Raw genomic sequence first — 17,784 nt, forward strand, 5'->3', positions numbered from 1 at the left:
TTATTATTCATAATTATGTTAAAAAGTTATGGTTTTAAAGTTTTAGAAATTGGCATTCTGACAGCTTTTTGGACTATTTTGGCATTTACTAAGAAATTTTAGACTATTTTGGAGTTTAGCTAACATTTCAGCCACATGCTAGCTGTTTTGGCTAATTTAGGCATTTTTTTTGTTTTTTTAGACTGTTTTGGGGTTAAGCTATTATTATTTTTTTGCTACATGCTAACTGTTTGGCTAATTTAGATATTTATTTTGGCTTTTTAGGCTGTTTTGGAGTTAAGATATTTTTTCAGCTAAATGCTAGCTGTCTTGGCTAACCTAAGTTTTTTTTTCTTTTCATTTTTTTGCAAATTTCATTTCACTGATATTTTCGCTGGCTGTCAGCTTCAGTGATTTGAGCTGTCAGCTTCAGCATTTTCAGTTATCAATTTCAGCATCATCACCTATCACTAGCATCTTTAGCAGCCATATCTAGTTCATAATTATGTTAAACAGTTTTAAAGTTTTAAATTTTGTTAAGTAAATGTTGATCCTGTTCGGCCCACGACCTAAGGTGTGCTTTGGATTTTGGCCCCTGTGTGGTTGTCACGTTTAAGCAGAGATAATCTCCACCCGGGCCAAACATGTTAACTCCACCCGGGCCGGACATCCCCATGAAAAAACAAACACCCACCTCACCTCATTCACCACTGAAAAGAGCTTTCACACCTGCATCTCTGTTTGATCTGATTCCACTTCAGCTCCAGAATACAAACCAAAGACACAACCGGTATGGACTAAATGAATTTATGGACTATAAGAATTTGTTGTTTTATGTTGATTGCTTTACTTGTTAGTCCTGAGTTAAACCTAAGAGTATTTTGACATTTGTTTGACATGCTGAGTTTGCTGAAATGTTTGATTGAGATATCAACTTCTTTCTTTTAAGGTTTTCAACCTATCATTTATCAATCGTCATCTGCCAAAATAAACAGAAAGAAAAGCAAAATGATTGAATGATTGAGTTGATTCCATGTCCTTTGGAAAACAAAGCCAATCGAGTCAGGCAGGAGCTGGAGGAGACCAAAGGACTCGACAGTGGTTGATTTTGGCCCCTGTGGTTGAGTTTGACCTCTGTGTGGTTGAATTTGGCCCCTGTGTGGTTGAATTTGGCCCCTGTGTGGTTGAATTTGGCCCCTGTGTGGTTGAATTTGGCCCCTGTGTGGTTGAGTTTGGCCCCTGTGTGGTTGAGTTTGGCCCCTGTGTGGTTGAGTTTGGCCCCTGTGGTTGATTTTGGCCCCTGTGGTTGAGTTTGGCCCCCTGCTGTAGATGATGCTGATGAATTAGCGTTCCTCTCACCTTGGCTTTGACGGCAGCAGCTGCTAACGCAGAGGCGGCAGCAGTCGCCAGGTTTCCTTCTCCTACGTCCCGTTCCACTTTTGCCTTTCTTTCTCCTTCACTCTCTCCTTCTCTTTGAGCCTCTTCTGTTTCCTCTTTTCTGTCTTTTTCCTTTTCGCCGTTCCCTGGAAGAAAAACAAATGTTTTTATTTTTTAACTTGAAAAACGTTTCTACATCTCTGAAGAAATCCTTTCCCACCGATGTCCGTCTCGGTCTTGTCTCCTTCCCTTTCTCCTTCAGCTTCTCTTCCTTTCTCCTCCTCCTTCTTCTCGTTCTCTGCATGCTTCTCCTCCTCCGCCATCGCTCCTTCTTTGCTGTCCTGTGATGAGAAGAAACCCAGATTAAGACAAACCTCCTCAAATGTTCCTGAAACATGCGACATACTTTGGCCTCTTTCTTCTCTTCGCTCGACTGGTTGTCGTTTTTGTTTTCATCGCTGCTTTCTTCTGAGGAGAAGTCCAGCAGTTAAACATGGTGTGTTCAGTGTTTCTGGAGTCTGAATCCAGCAGATCGGATCCTACCGGGCCGCTCTCCTTCCTCCAAGCCGGTTCCTGCGATGCCGCTGCCCTCCAACCCGTAGAGCGGATCCTGTCGGCCGCTGACCCTCGCCGCCTCCTCCACCCGCCGCACATGAGCCTCGACGAGCGCCGCGGGGACTTCCTCCTTCATACGGGAGAATTCCTCTGAAAGGGAGAAAGTTCATGGAGTTCATGACAAGCAGGAACGATTTGATCCTTAGTTTAGGATTTACAGCCGAGTATTAGGGCCACCAAAAAAACCAAACAAAAGTAATGTTACGAGTCTTTTTCTTGTTCGTTTATAACTTTGAATCATGTAAATTTACTAGTTTTATGCTTTATCTTTGTAAATAAAACGTTATTTTTTTTCATAAATTTACTTGTTTTATTCTCATAAATTATTGAGGGGTTTTTTCATAAATTTACAACTTTAAATTTTTGAGTTTAATACTCGTAAATTAACATATTTTTTCTTATGAATTTACTGGTTTGATTCTCTTAAAGTAATTAGTTTTTCTGAAAAATTTACTTTTTTTTCACATGACATAATGAGTTTTTTTGTAAATTTACAATTTTAAATCTTGTAAATTTATGACTTCAAACCTCTTAAGTTTATGAGTTTTTTTCTCATAAATTTACGTTCTTTCTCATAAATGTATAACTTTAAATCTCGTAAATTTACTAGTTTTACAATCACAGATTAATGATTTTTTTAAAATTAAATGTTCTAGTCTTCTTTTTAACATAAAATAATGAGTTTTTTTTCTCGTAAATTTAAAACTTTATATATGGTAAATTACCAAGTTTTTTTTCGTAAATTTATGACTGTAAATCTTGTAAACTTACTAAGTAGTTTTTTTCTCTTAAATTTATGATTTTGTTTCATAAATTTGCTAGTTTTTTTTCATGTAAAATAAAAAGTTTTTTCTGTGAATTTACAACTTTAAGTCCCATAAATTTATAACTTTACATCTAGTAAATTTACAAGTTTTAATTTTATTTTTGTAAATTAATGAGGTTTTTTCATGTAAAATATTTGTTTTGCAAATTTAAATGTTTATAACTTTAAATCCTGTAAATTTACTAGTTTTAGCTCGTAAATAATTTAGTTTTTTTTCATAAATTTACTATTTTTGTTTCTTGTAAAATAATGAGTTTTTTTTCTTGTAAATTTACAATTTTTTTTTCTGAAAATGTAGAACTTTAAATCTGGTAAATGTACTCGTTTTTGGAGAAGACGACTAGAAGACTATCAGACAAGCGTCTGCAGAAATGATGCGTCACCGAGAGCAGACTTGGCGGCAGCGGACGCCACACGCGGGTCGACCACCGAGGCGAGGAAGGCCACGGTGCTCATGACGGGGTTTCCGGCTTGGCTGAAGGGCACCGGCTGGTAGGCCAGGGGGCCCATGGAGGAGGAGCCGTCCTCCAGGTACGGGTCTTCAATGGGCAACCGCAGGAAGTGCAGAATGCACTCGTCCTGCGTACGGCTGCCCACGTGTTCAGACACTTTGTTCCAGTCGTCCTTGTACATCTCCAGACCCTGACAGAGAGGAGGACACGGTTTACTGTTTTACTAGGACATGTTTCACATTTTAAATGAGAGAAACAGGAAGTCAACAACTGATCCAGACCTCTAGGAGGAGCAGCGTTTCCTGTTCTGTCCACTCCCTCATGGAACTGGCTGCACTCTTGCTCTGCACACAAACATTCGTTGTCAAAACGGATCCATAAAATGGGTTGATTAACAAAGCAGGGATCCATGGGGGTCGCAGGAGCTGCTTTGTACCTTTGCAGAGCCGGTCTTCTTGCTGTACATGTCCGTCCGCAGCCCAAAGTTCTGCAGGTCTGTCGGCTTCTCCTTCATCTTATCAGGGAAGGACATCATCGGCTGGGAGGCGGGAGTCTGCAGGAAAAGGGGGTCAATCACAGCCAGATTCATCTGCAGGAGCATCTCGGAGCGGGAACTCACCTGGGACGTCTTGGGCTGCAGGGGGACTAAACTGGAGGGCGTGTCCGCCAGGACGTGGAAGTGAGAGGTGGGCGGGGGGCCCATCGGCGTGGGCCGACTCTCAGAGTCCACCTGGTAGTTGATCAGCCCCCATTGTTCCAAAAAGGCGTGGACTCTGTGGAGCAAAACCACCGAGAGGTTCTGAGGTTCAGCTGGATGAGAGACGAAATGTAAACAGACCCCCCCACCACCGCCGCCGCCGCCGCCGCCGCCACCGCCGCCACCGCCGCCACCGCCTCATGATGGCACACACAATCCCGCCAAATCGTTTTTTGATCGTAAAAATAAAAAAAAAGTTTCTTTTTTGTAAATTTCAACTTTAAATCTTCTAAATTTAATCTAATAAGTTTTTTTCTCATAAATTAACATGTTTTCATATTGTAAATTTAAGAGTTTAGACCTTGTAAAGAAAAAAATTTTAACTTTACTATTTTTTTCTCGTAATCGTATAACCTTTAATCTCATAAATGTACTCGTTTTTTTCTTGTAAGTTTACATTTTTTTTTCAGAAATTAATGCGTTTTTTCATTAAAAGTACAACTTTAAATCTTGTATCTTTTTTACTTCAAATCTCGTAATTTAACAAGTTTTTTTCTTTTAGACTTCGGACTTTAAATCTAGTAAATGTAAGAGCTTTTTTCTCATAAATTTACTAGTTTTATCCTCGTAAATCAGTGAGTTTCTTTGGTAAATTTACATTTTTTTTCCTCGTAAATTAATATTTTTGGGTAAATTTACTAGTTTTTTTTCTGGTAAATTTACAACTTTAAATCTCGTATATTTACGAGTTTTAGTCTCGTAAATTAATTAGGTTTTTTTGCTAAATTTACTAGAATTTTTTTCATGTACAATTTTATAGTTTTATGTATTTACTATTTTACATTTAGTAAAATGTACAAGTTTTTTTTGTAAATTTTCTAAATCTTGTCAATTTAAGTCTTTCTCTTCTAAATTAATCATTTTTTTTCTCTTAAATTTTTAACTTTAAATCTCGTAAATTTGCTATTTTTTCTCTAAATTAATACACTTTTTTGGAAATTTACAACTTTAAAATTAGTAAAGTTACGAGTTTTTTTCTTGTATATTTGCAACTCTAAATCTAGTAAATTAATCATTTTTTAAAGTAATTTTTTTACATTAAACCTTGTAATTGTAAGAGTGCTTTTCTCATAAATTTATAACTATTTTTTCCTTTAAATGTCATAAATTACCAGTTGTATTCTCGTCAAAGCCACGGACTCTGTAGAACAAAAACACAAAGAGGTTCTGACGGTCTGCTGGTTCAGACAAACGTGAGCAGATCTCCTCCTACCTCATGATGGCGCACACATCTCCCGCCAAATTCCTCCGGCAGGCGGTGGAGGTCAGATACTCCTGAGGGTTCAGTCTGTAGGTGTCGATCATGAAGTTCCTGTACGCCAGATATCTGACAGAACCAGATCCAGGAGGAAATGATCACTCAGAACCACACAGCGGGTCAGTACTTTGTATCTGTGCAGGACTTACATCTCAGGAGTTTTGGATTTGTTCTTCCCATTGAAGAACTCGGGGAGGGCTCTGCGCTCAATGGCATGGACGCTGCAGCAGAGAGAGGACGTTAATGTCAGGATTAAAACACTCAGCACCGGATCAGAAATGTGGTTACGTGATTCCTGTTACAAGATTATATAAATACTGAAAATGATCTTGAGGATCAATGAAAAAAAAAAGTTTATTTTTAGAGCAATAACAGCTTGGCACTCTTTACTTTAATGTAAAATATTCAAATTATGTCTTTATAACAACTGAGGTGACATTTATATGTTTTAAATGAGGAGTACCATGGAGTAAAAGTTAAATGAGATACAAACTTTGATTGTGTAATTGATTTAAAGCGTAAAGGTTTGGGGTGCAGAAACACGTCTATGATATTTAAAATATGTATTTTAAGTGTTTACATATGAGATTCCCATAAGACAGCATTGATGTTTTCCTGTTAATGTTGTTGTTGTAGATGTTCCTCATGCAGGACCCCAGGGGTGGGTCCTCCAAACATCTGGTTGGTACCTGTTGTAGTCGAACCAGGCGGCGTAGCTGGGTATGATGATGTGGTGGGTTTGTTCAGTCACGTTGTCCTCGTGTAGATCTGAGCTCTTCACCGGTTCCCCCTTCACACTCGGAGAGCCCTCCTCCTCCTCCTGACGGAAGGAGAACATCTGAGCTCAAACAAACGTCTTTGAGTCCCCGTTCTCAAAGAGGTGGCGCCCACATTACCTTCCCCGTTGTTTCCATGGACTCGTCCTCCTGCTCGTCTGTTCAGTCCAACAGAAGAAGAGTTAGAACGAACAGAACAGTGGTCAGATGAATGATGGTTCCAGACTCACCCATGTCCGTTCCTCCTTTGACTGGAGTGGAATCCGAGTCTTTCTTGGTGTTATCTGAGCAGAAACAAAAGGTCTGCAGTAAGAAAGCTGGAAAAATCCAGAAATCCAAAGACATGATGTGAGCCACCAGACAGTTTCCCTTCAGTTCATGTGTATTTACTGTCAGGTTGAATCTACTAAGAAGGTGAGAATCCTTCATCGTTCATGTTTTACCAACAGTGACTGAATGGATAACAAAGTGTGTTTTTGTCGTTCCATCCCGACTCAAACGAACGGCGATGTAACTGCGTACTTGTCTTTGCTGCGTTTCCATCTTCAGACGGAGGAACAGGTGAGGTTTCGTCCAGGTCCTTCGACAGATCCTCCTGTTCCTCCTCTCGCTGGCCGCGTTTGGACTTGGTGTATGGAGTTGTTGGTCTATCAACACAAGCGTGAAGGACAGAAGGTTTTCTACAGTGAAGAACAGCTAAACTCTGCAGAGTTCAAACTCTTTTTGACACAAGAATATGAGGACAATAAATAAGAAGACAGAGGCTGAAGACCAGCTTTACCAAACTCATTTATTGTCTTCCCCAGACAGCAGGCATGGTGGGCCTAATGTGGTCCCACCTGTTTGACCACTTTAGCTTAAGTGGACACTCAGTGGGTTGACTCGCTACACTAGCCAGCCACCTGATGGACAATGGAGCTACAGTAGAGCTCGCTAGCTCGATAGCTTGTGCTACAGTGGAACTTGCTAGTTCAGTACAGTGGAGAATGCTAACTCGATCCACTGTAGCTCGCTAACTCGATCCATTGTAGCTCGCTAACTCGATACACTGTAGCTCACTAACTCGATACACTGTAGCTCGCTAACTCGATCCACTGTAGCTCCCTAACTCGATACACTGTAGCTCACTAACTCGATACACTGTAGCTCGCTAACTCGATCCATTGTAGCTCGCTAACTCGATACACTGTAGCTCACTAACTCGATACACTGTAGCTCGCTAACTCGATACAGTGTAGCTCGCTAACTCGATCCATTGTAGCTCGCTAACTCGATCCACTGTAGCTCACTAGCTCGCTACAGTAGAGCACGCTATCATGCTACCCCGTCCACCAGGAGGCTGGTAAGCGTAGCGATCCAACCCGCTGAGTGACCACTTAAGCTAATGTGGCTAAACACAGGTGGGTTACCCACAGAAACTACCCACAAACCCACATTTTCTGCCCACTTTTAAACCATTTGGCCCACTTGGCTGTGCTGGCCGGGTCCTTGTTCTGAAGAAACCTCCTAATTTCAGAGGGAAGTGGGTTCGTGTGTCTGCAGATGTGTGCGTACCCTTTCTTGGTGTTCTTCTTTTTGCTCTCCTGGGGTGGAGGGGTGGGGGACGGCGACGGCGAGCGTTTCCTCTTCTTGGCGCTGCTCGGTTTCTTGTCTCTGCGCTCATCAGGCGTGGTGACCTCATCCGTCAGGGTCTTGGCAGAGATCCTCTTCCTCTTAGGACAGCTCTCTCCCACCTCATAGTCCTCCTCATTCATCCACTCGTTGTACTGGTCCAAATCTAAAATCCACTTTGCGTGGACCTGACAAACAGGAAGTGGAGGTACTGTCAGCGTGCACCTGAAGGCAACACAGCCGTCACACTGTTACATAAACTCCTCATTATAACTGAGCTGTCGAAGGACACTAAATTAAGGGAAACATAAGAACTTGTTTCCGTTTATTCCTGCAGATTAAAAAAAGCTACAAATGTTGAGATTGAAAAATACAAGAAAAAAAGACAATGACACAACAGATGAACTTTCTACGTCACTTCTTCTAATTCTAAAGTAAAACACAATCTTTAGTTTTAATATCTGTCCAAACAAGTTTACAAGAACTCTGCTTGGACTTACAGTTCGGAGTGTGACTGTTTAAGGTTGTGGACAGATGTCAGCTATACAGACGACCAGTTCTAACAGGTGACATTAATACAGGTGAAGAGTGGAGGACAGAAGAGCTTCTTAAAGAAGTTACAGGTCTGTGAGGAACAGAGTCCTGGATGGTTTGTAGGAGATAAATCTTTATTTTACAGAGCATTCACCAAATATGTCATTAAATATCAAACAATGGGATTTCCTGGATTATTTTTTCCATTCTGTCTTTCAGAGTCGAAGTGAACCTATGATGAAGATTACAGACCAAACTAAACACCTTGATGTCTTCATCCTGAGGAAACATGATCACCATGAATGGAAGGAAGTTGGAACCAAAAATGTTGTTCTTTATATTATAGTTATAAGAAGGTATAAACAATGTGACGAAGATGATGTCATTTCCAAAAACACTTTACACCCTCCACAAATCAAGACTAGATGTATACCATGACCTGGGATAATGCTAATGAGAAAAAGAAAGCTGAATTTGGCCGCTGAAGATGCTAGAGCTGATAGTTGAAGTTGCTGAAATTGATAGCTAAAAATCTGAAGCTGATAAAAACTGAAAAAGCTGAAGCTGATAGCCAGATAAATATAAGCTTTATTCAAAACGTGCCTAAAAAAACTGAAAAAAGCCAAAATTAGAAAAACGGCTAGCATATAGCTGAAATATTTGCTAAAACCCTAAAAACCTCAGTAAAAAAATCTTAAAAAAGCCTAAGTTAGCCAAAACAGCTAGCATGTAGCTGAAATATTAGCTAAACTCATAAAAAGCCTAAAAAACAGAAAAAAGCTGATAACTGAAAACGCTGAAGCTGATAGCCAGATAAATATTAGCTTTATTCGAAACTTGCTTAAAAAACTGAAAAAAGCCCAAATTAGCAAAAACAGCTAGCATGTAGCTGAAATATATGCTAACCTCCAAACAGCCTAAACAACCTCAGTAAATGCCAAACAGTCCAAAAAGCTAGCGTGATGCGATTGTAACAGCTGAACGTCCAAAATAGCTCAAAAACTCCAGTAGCCAAAACAGCTAACACAGCTATGATATTAGCAGCTAAAATATGAATCCCAACTTAGTTTTAAATGCTCCACAGCTTTCACACAATTAGAAGGACACGAAGAGCTAAAAGAAGGCTGAAATACCTTCCTGGGCTTCTCTGGACTCGGAGGATCCTCGACTGCAGCCTCGACTTCACTGGCAGGAATCCAGGTGTCATAACTGCAGTGAGAGGAGGAAACATTAAGACCCAGAAGAAGGTTTCCTCTGATGTCCAGAAAGTTAAATAAGTAACTATGACTTTCTGTACAAAACAAACTGCAATTATTACAAAATCAGATCAATGAGTTAAACTAAATGTGATCGTTTTGTGTCATTTTTTATGCAGTTAATGAGCTTCACAACTGAGACTTATGCCAGTAATAACTTAAAATGCATTAATGAGGAAATTGTTTGATGATATTAGAGGTGTTGCATTACTACGGGTGAGCAGTTACATAGATAATCGTCAGCAGTATGTGGGATATGCAGGACATTTATCAAAACACCAAAAAATACATTGCAGTATTCCACAGGGCTCCGTACTGGGACCATTTTTTATTTTTAAATTTTATACATATGTGATCTTTGTGATGTGTCAAATATATTAGTATTTGCTCTGTTTGCAGATGACACAATGCTTTTGTTCTGGGAAAACATGAGTACATTGGTTTATTAAAGAAGAAAAGACTTTACTCCACAAATGGTTCAACAGAAACAAACTCTCTATTTAAAAAAAACGTTTATGTCGTTTAGTTCCAAAAATCAAACATTAAAATGAAGTGGAATGGTGTTAATATAGAAAGAGTTCATGAATTTAGATTTTTCTTCTGGATTATTGTCTGTGAAAATTTAAAATGGAACCAACGTATTGCTTACATTTATTTAAAAAAAAGTAAAAATCTTACAATTTTCAACAAAGTTCAATATTTTTTAAATTACCAAGCTAAGTATAATTTACATTTCTCCTTGATTTTACTGTACTTTTAATTTTGTCAGGAAGTCTGGGGTAATTCTTGTGAACCAAACCTAAAATATTTAATAATTAAAAAAATAAATCAGTATGGATAAAGCGTAAGACTCCCTCCAAACTGTTTCTGAAGTCAAGAATACTCAAATTTAAATATATATGTTCTTTACAGACGATGCTGGTAATGTATAAGTCCAAAAATGTTATTTTGTAGGGATGGGTTAATAAAATTGATTAATGAATTTAAACTTAACAGATCAATAATCGATTCATAAAAAATATAAATCGATTTAGCACATAAAGCTAGCTTGATGCTAACGTTTAATGGAATTTCCCATAGGGCCGCTAATGCTAACGCTCAGTGGACCTAAACATACATTCTGACTAAATGAACATTTTTATAAACTCACATACATGAATTTTACAAACTCTTTAAAGGAAATATTTTTAAAGTAACCATTTGTGGGCAAAAACAGTTTTTTTCTCATTCTTTCTTCTTCTAGAATAAGGTGTAGTCCTATATAGTGATCGCCACCTAGTGGTCAAACTGAAACGTCCTCCAGGAGGACAAATGTGTGTAAATGTGTAAACTCAAAATGGAATAAAATTGAGGAATTGAAAAAAATCTAAATTGAATCAAATAATTTCTGTAAATTATAATCGATACTCAGCCCTATTCGTTTGCCATGTGGTTTACTAAATATTTTGTTATAAATAAAAAAATGATGACTTTAAAGTACCTAAAGTAAAAACTACACTTAAACAAATGGCAAAAAATTCTAAATTCAAAATGGAATTTGTTGGATAATGACCCATAAAAGTGTTAACAAATTGTTTGTTTTTTAGTTTAAATGTAAAATCAAAATGATTGACTTCTACACAGAATGATGTACAGTAAATATAGTATTCCAGATTGTATTATTGTTACTAATATGGATTTCCATTTTTTGTTTTGATTGTACCCACTGATTTAGTCATTTATTTATACGAAATAATCAGAATGTGGTCAGACTTGCTCTTCATCCTGTTCTTTATTGTTTGGACAAAATAACAATAAACAAACAAATAAACATCCTCGAGGTCGTGCGTCTCTGAAGGCTCACGAGCATCAACAGAAAACAAACCTGTCTGGAAAGTATCCCCAGTGGAGGAGGACTTGTTTATCTCTCTTCATCACAGGACGAACCCACTCCTCTGGAAACAACCAGGTTCAGTTAGCATAGAGCGTTAGGAGAAAAACACAGGACGTTCCAAGACTTCACCTTCCTCCAGGCTGGCCGGGATAGGAACCACCACATGAGAGCTGGAGGATTTGTCCTCTGTCACTGAGCCCTGAGAACCAGGAAAACACAGTTTAAATCATCTCAAGTATCAGAACGTCATCCTTACAGAGCTAAAAATAAATGTTTGAGATGTGCGGGATGACAGACACACCTGATGCCTTTTGATGATGTCTTTCAGCTTCCCTAGTAGCTTTGGGTCTATGTCAGAGCTCAGGTAGATGACCGGCCGGGACAGACAGTTGTTCTACAGGGAATGTAACAAAAATAGTTAAAAAAACACGACTATGAACATACAAATGATTCTGTGCATGTCATGTTATCCTCTCAACAAAACATCTCTGCTTCTTAAATCAACTAAAGACATTTCCACAAGAATTTCTCATTAAATTCCCACTCCGATCATCTTTTGATCCAATTTAAAATAATTCCCAGAGTTCTTTTAATTATGATTATGCAGTTTTTTTTTTTTAACAAAATAAAATAAAACCTGTGATTCATAAGAAATTCTCATCTGAATTGTGAGTGGAACTGTTGGTGTGGAGTAAGCCTGCTCCGACTTCCCATCATCCCTTTGTTTACACTCTCCCCAGCCCCTCCCACCTCCAAGCTAACATTAGTGATGCAACAGAGTCGGTGAGGAATATCAGAGCTATCTAGTTATTCCAGCTCAGACGAGGAAAACAAAGACGTTCACGGATCTATTGGTCTGTAAGTGGATGATCAGAATGGAGCGGAGCTGGGGACGTAGTTTCTACATCAACAATCCGATCTTTTGTCAACAGCATTTTTTCATCTGCTCCTGATTCACAAATATCTGAATAAAGAAATAATCAGAAGTGCCGTTTTAATCTTCATTTTCTTCATGTATGTCGTCTCTCGGCCAGAAAGGCCAAGTGGGTCCAGATACTTTCAAAGTGGCAGAAAATGTGGCCCTGATTGGGTTTGGACATTGGCTTAAGTGGGGACTCAATGGGTTGGCTCGCTACGCTAGCCAGCGCCCAGTGGACTACAGAGCTCGCTAGCTCCATACAGAGGAGCTCACTAGCATACCATAGTGGAGCTAGCTAGTGAGCTACAGAGCTGTTTGCTAGCTCAATACAGTGGAGCTTACTAGCTCGTGACAGAGGAGCTTGCTAGCATTCTCCAGCAGAGCTTGCTAGCTCGATACAGACGTGCTTGCTAGCATACTACTCAGGAGCTTGCTAGCTTGCTTCAAAGGAGCTCACTAACTCGCTACAGATGAGCTTGCTAGCTTGTTTTAGATGAGCTCACTAACATGCTAAAGTGGAGCTCATTAGCTCGCTACAAAGAAGCTTGCTAGCTCGACACAGAGGAGCTCACTAGCATACTACCGCAGTGCTCGCTAGCTCGCTAAAGAGGATCTCAATAGCATAATACAGCAGCTTGCTAGCATACTACAGTGGAGCTTGCTAGCTCGCTACAGACGAGTCTGCTAGCTAAATACAGCGGAGATAGCTAACTTTAGATAGCTAACTCACAATTTAACTGTTACTGACAGTTACAATAAAGCTTTTGAATCTTGAAACTTGCTACAGCAGAGCTCACTAGCTCGATACAGAGGAGCTAGCTAGCTCGCTGTAAAAAAATTGCTAGCACGCTACGCTGTCCATCAGGTGGCTGATTAATGTAGCGAGCTAACTCAGTGAGTTAAGCCAAAGTGGGCAAACAGAGGTGTGGACACCACAGAAACCACAGAAACACAATCAGACCCACATTTTCTGCCCACTTTGAAACCATAAGGAGCCACTTGGTCTTACTGGCTGAGCTAATATCAGAAAAATGCCATAAGAACATGTTAAAAACACCATTTCATCAGAGTGGGTCTTTAAAGATTAAAAAAACTAATTCTGCAAATATTCACAAATTCAACAAAATACCAAACAAATATCATTAAATCTTTATAATGTAAGGCTTATTCAGACAACAAAGGTAGATCTTCTCTAAATATAGACATACATAAATAGTTTTCTTCAAACTGAAATAAATCCTTAAATCCAAATGAACATATAACCTAATTTTTAAAGCCACACGATTGACAGTTTTATAACTGAGAGACTCAACAATATAAGGAAATAGTCAGTTCTATAAAAGGTGATTCTTGGTCGAGAATGATTGCTGGACCAAACTCACCTGCACCAGAGATTTCTCAATTGTCATAAACATCTCAACATTCCGGTCCATCCTGGACGGATTCTGGAAGTCAAACCTGCGCCTACCAGGAAATCAGACTGGAGTTACACACGAAACAGGAACCCAGCCAAAACCCACGTTTGGTTCTTCACAGAAAAGCCTCAGAAGATCAGCTAGAAGGAAACCCCTACCATCCCTGATCGCTCTTGAACTTGTAGGCTGCAGCCAGGATGTGGCACAGAGCCCCCCCGGACTTAAAGTCCAGAAAACATTTCATCTGCAGAGAGAAGAAAAAATAAAAACCATAATGTTGGTCACAGAGGACAGAAACGGAGGATCGTTCAATTAAAGACGGTAAATACCGGCAGCTTGGTGAGGGGGGGGTTGCTGACATGTCTGCCGAACACCTCCTCCTGGAACTGCAGCAGCTGGACCACCAGGCTGGACAGAGACTTGTTGGTGGGGGGCTCCGCCTGGATGTACTGAACACACAAGATCACACCAGGAAACATGAAAACTGGGGCTGCCACGATTGGTCGACGAATCGGCGACTAATTGATTATTAAAATACGACTAATTTAATAGTCGATTAGTCGTTACTTTATATTATTTGGAGTCACAGTGTAGAAAAGTTGGACGTTATAATGACATTCTGCAAGATTTATGGACTATTTTGACATTTATTAAGGTTTTTTAGGCTGTTTTGGAGTTTAGCTAATATTTCAGCTACATGCTAGCTGTTTTGGCTAATTTAAACTTCTTTTTTTAGTTTTTTAAGCTGTTTTGGAATTTAGCTGATATTGCAGAGACATGCTAGCTGTTTTGACTGATTTGGGATTTTTTGAGTTTTTTAGGCTTTTTAGAAGTTTCGCTAATATTTCAGCTACATGCTAGCTGTTTTGGCTAATTTAGTTTTTTTTATTTTTAGGATATTTTCGAGTTTAACTAATATTTCAGTTACACTGCTTTAGCTAATGTAGGATTTTTTTTTTAGGATATTTTCGAGTTTAACTAATATTTCAGCTACATGCTAGCTGCTTTAGATAATGTAGGATTTTTTTAGGATATTTTCGAGTTTAACTAATATTTCAGCTACATGCTAGCTGCTTTAGCTAATGTAGGATTTTTTTAGGATATTTTCGAGTTTAACTAATATTTCAGTTACATGCTAGCTGCTTTAGCTAATGTAAGATTTTTTTTTAGGATATTTTCGAGTTTAACTAATATTTCAGTTACATATAGCTGCTTTAGCTAATGTAGGATTTTTTTAGGATATTTTCGAGTTTAACTAATATTTCAGTTACATGCTAGCTGTTTTGGCTAATTTAAGCATTTTTTTAAAGCTTTTGGGCTGTTTTCGGGTTTAGCTAATATTTTTGCGACATGCTAGCTGTTTTGGCTAACTTAGACTTTTTTAGGGAAATTTGGCATTTAACTGAAATTTTAGCTGGCTATCAGCTTCAGCAATTTCAGGCATCAATTTCAGCATCTTCAGCTATCGTCATTAGCATCTTCGGCTGCCAAATTCAGCTTACAGGATTCACATCTAGTTTTTCCATCCATCCATTTTCTTGACCGCTTTGTCCCTTTCGGGGTCGCGGGGTGCCGGAGCCTAACCCGGCTACTGAAGGGCGAAGGCGGGGTACACCCTGGACAGGTCGCCAGTCCGTCGCAGGGCCTCAATCACACACCCAGTCACTCACACATTCACACCTAGGGGCAATTTAGAGTCACCAATCAACCTATAAAGCATGTTTTCGGACGGTGGGAGGAAGCCGGAGAAAACCCACGCATGCACGGGGAGAACATGCAAACCCCACACAGAAAGGTCCCAGCTGGGATTCGAACCGGGGCCTTCTCGCTGTGAGGCAAGAGCGCTAACCACTGCGCCACCGTGCAGCCCTACATCTAGTTTTTAGTTAGCTTAAAGCTGATGATGGTTAAGATATTTGTTTTACATCCATTTTGCCCATGACCTGATTAGTCAACTAATCAGAAAAAATAATCGGTGATTAGTCGCCTAATAGTAAATTGTGTCAGCATTATGAAAACACAGCAGTTCTGGTGGACACAGTTCTATGGCAGATGTGTGGCGTTCAGGTAAACTCTGAAAATGTGAGTGCTTTTATTTTATTTAATGATAAAAAGCTCTCACTAAAACCACAAATCATTCAGATTTTTTAAAAATAAATATTTGACGATTGCTCCTTCATTCAGAGCTGCTTGAGGCCTGCTGCTGCTAGTCCACACCGACGTGCCTCAGAGCAACATCTGGATCTGCGCTGCTTCACTGTTAGCCCATCAGCTAACTAGCTAGCTAGCAGGCTAAAGTCATGTCTTTTCTTTTATATATAAATAATTCCATCCACCGCGCAAACATGCTGCTTTTGTGCTCGTTTATCTACATCCACATGGATCAGCGGCATGCATGGAGCGCGTGCGCGCGGTGCAGCTGTCGGCTCAGCATCCTTTTGTATCCCGGCCCGGGAGAAGCAAACAGCTGGACGCTGAGCGGCAGCAGCAGCAGCAGCAGCAGCAGCACCCTCCCTCCTCTCTTTGTCACTGCCTCTGCCCACTGGGTTAGTGTCCACATCGCAGGGTGAAAAGGAGAACTCTGTGAGCATGCGTACAAATCAAGCCCATAGTACCTTTTTGTAATTCTTCCCCAACCAGACGCGGACATTATCAAACTGAGAAACGGTGTCAGATGCTTCGAAATATTTAACATTCGGGCCGCCGTCTTTCTTCCGCACCGCCATCTTTGCCTGCAGACAACTGTCGGTGTTGCCCGCCCCCCAGTGGACACAGCCCGTTACTGCAGATGCTTTACACGTGTCCTGTAATGACCGTCCGTGTCCAGCAGGGGGCGGAAGAGTGCAGATAATGTTTGGTTCTTTTCATAAATGTACTGTAAAAATATATGTCTGCTAAACGCTTTTATCAGTTTTAATTTCTGAGAAGATTCTATTAAAAAATCTGCAAATTAAAAATCTATTAAAACCTGTATGCTATTTGAAAAGTATGGTTTGGATCATTTGTAAACAGTCTGGCTTTACTTTTTATGTTTAATTTTGACTTTTTATGTTTAATTTGGAATAATTATGATCTTATTTTGTTTTCTCTTTCACCATTTGATTCTCTTTTTTGTTGGCCCTCTTGTTTATTCTGTTCATGTGTCTTGAATTTTGTTCTTAAATAAACAAAGAACCTTATGTCACAACTCCAAAAAAAAAAGCCATAAACACTGTGTATATAATAAATGTTGAAGCTGGTCCTACTAAACTCTTTACATTTTGTACAATTGAAGAGTTTTACAAATGTTTAACATTTATAAAAGCATTTCTCCTTTAGCTTGATAACTTCGGTCACAGATTGGATTTTAACAAAAACAAAATCCCCTCAATTTGCTTATATTAATAAAGACAAAAGCATACAGTTTTTGTTCAACACTTTTATTATTTTAGGGATTTTTTTCCATTCACAAATGTAGTATTTTTTTTAAATAAGCCCCAACCTTTTGTTTTTCAGAAATTTGAATCTTTTATGTCGATCCCTTCAAAGATTAAAAAATGAAAATGCTGTGAAACTTGTAGAAGCCACAAATTTAACTGTAAGGAAAATTGTTTTTTTATTATAGTATTGTTAGTATTGTCATTTTGAGCAGGTAATCAATCACCTGGTGGGTCACACGTTTTGTGGGCGGAGACATTTTTTGTGATTATAACTCACCTGTTGGTTTTGTACCTTTTTTTAAATCACTTTTTTGTTTTTCTTAATGTAAGCCAGAGTCATCCTAAGTGGATTTAATTACCTTTATTTTATTTTAATTTCATTAATTTTAATTTCATTATTTTAATTTTATTTTTCATTCACAAGTTGTTTTTTAATTAAGCCTCAGCCTTTTGGTTTTCAGAAATGATTTGAATTTGTGTCAATCCCTTCAAAGACTAGAAAATTAAAATGCTACAAAACTTTTAAATAGTTTATTCATTTTTATTTATATTTTTGGGCTGTTTTAATACATTACAATTGTTATTTTGTATTATTTTTCAATTATTTTTGTTGCTCAGACTTTCCTGTATGTTATGTGTAAATTGTACGATGCTCTTTGTGGTGTAATTTTCAGTCTGACATGTAAAACTTAGTTTAATTAAAAATTTTTTAAAAAG

At 38.8% G+C, this 17,784-nt stretch overlaps 1 protein-coding gene across 4 annotated transcripts in view; it reads right to left on the reverse strand.

The window, feature by feature from the left end:
* smarcc2 (SWI/SNF related, matrix associated, actin dependent regulator of chromatin, subfamily c, member 2) overlaps nucleotides 1-16,415 on the reverse strand; it is a 21,677-nt gene extending 5,262 nt beyond the window's left edge. The window contains exons 1-23 of one of the 4 annotated variants that reach the window (XM_024269345.2): nucleotides 16,264-16,415; nucleotides 13,978-14,097; nucleotides 13,807-13,892; nucleotides 13,616-13,697; nucleotides 11,616-11,708; nucleotides 11,444-11,513; nucleotides 11,306-11,375; nucleotides 9,319-9,394; nucleotides 7,595-7,839; nucleotides 6,563-6,687; nucleotides 6,271-6,324; nucleotides 6,161-6,198; nucleotides 5,954-6,084; nucleotides 5,414-5,485; nucleotides 5,220-5,333; nucleotides 3,869-4,022; nucleotides 3,686-3,802; nucleotides 3,531-3,593; nucleotides 3,181-3,439; nucleotides 1,900-2,061; nucleotides 1,763-1,824; nucleotides 1,577-1,697; nucleotides 1,339-1,502 (exon numbers count right to left, since the gene is read on the reverse strand). In XM_024269345.2, the coding sequence (XP_024125113.1) occupies nucleotides 1,339-1,502; nucleotides 1,577-1,697; nucleotides 1,763-1,824; nucleotides 1,900-2,061; nucleotides 3,181-3,439; nucleotides 3,531-3,593; nucleotides 3,686-3,802; nucleotides 3,869-4,022; nucleotides 5,220-5,333; nucleotides 5,414-5,485; nucleotides 5,954-6,084; nucleotides 6,161-6,198; nucleotides 6,271-6,324; nucleotides 6,563-6,687; nucleotides 7,595-7,839; nucleotides 9,319-9,394; nucleotides 11,306-11,375; nucleotides 11,444-11,513; nucleotides 11,616-11,708; nucleotides 13,616-13,697; nucleotides 13,807-13,892; nucleotides 13,978-14,097; nucleotides 16,264-16,374 (2,589 nt within the window). In that variant the 5' untranslated portion in view covers nucleotides 16,375-16,415. Of the gene's footprint in view, nucleotides 1-1,338; nucleotides 1,503-1,576; nucleotides 1,698-1,762; nucleotides 1,825-1,899; nucleotides 2,062-3,180; nucleotides 3,440-3,530; nucleotides 3,594-3,685; nucleotides 4,023-5,219; nucleotides 5,334-5,413; nucleotides 5,486-5,953; nucleotides 6,085-6,160; nucleotides 6,199-6,270; nucleotides 6,325-6,562; nucleotides 6,688-7,594; nucleotides 7,840-9,318; nucleotides 9,395-11,305; nucleotides 11,376-11,443; nucleotides 11,514-11,615; nucleotides 11,709-13,615; nucleotides 13,698-13,806; nucleotides 13,893-13,977; nucleotides 14,098-16,263 lie in introns of all 4 variants that reach the window. The other 3 variants (XM_036212062.1, XM_036212061.1, XM_024269344.2) reach the window with 3 other exon arrangements.
* Between the last annotated feature and the right edge of the window lie 1,369 nt (nucleotides 16,416-17,784).

The sequence above is a fragment of the Oryzias melastigma genome, linkage group LG5 (assembly GCF_002922805.2).
Source record: "Oryzias melastigma strain HK-1 linkage group LG5, ASM292280v2, whole genome shotgun sequence".
Taxonomy (NCBI): domain Eukaryota; kingdom Metazoa; phylum Chordata; class Actinopteri; order Beloniformes; family Adrianichthyidae; genus Oryzias; species Oryzias melastigma.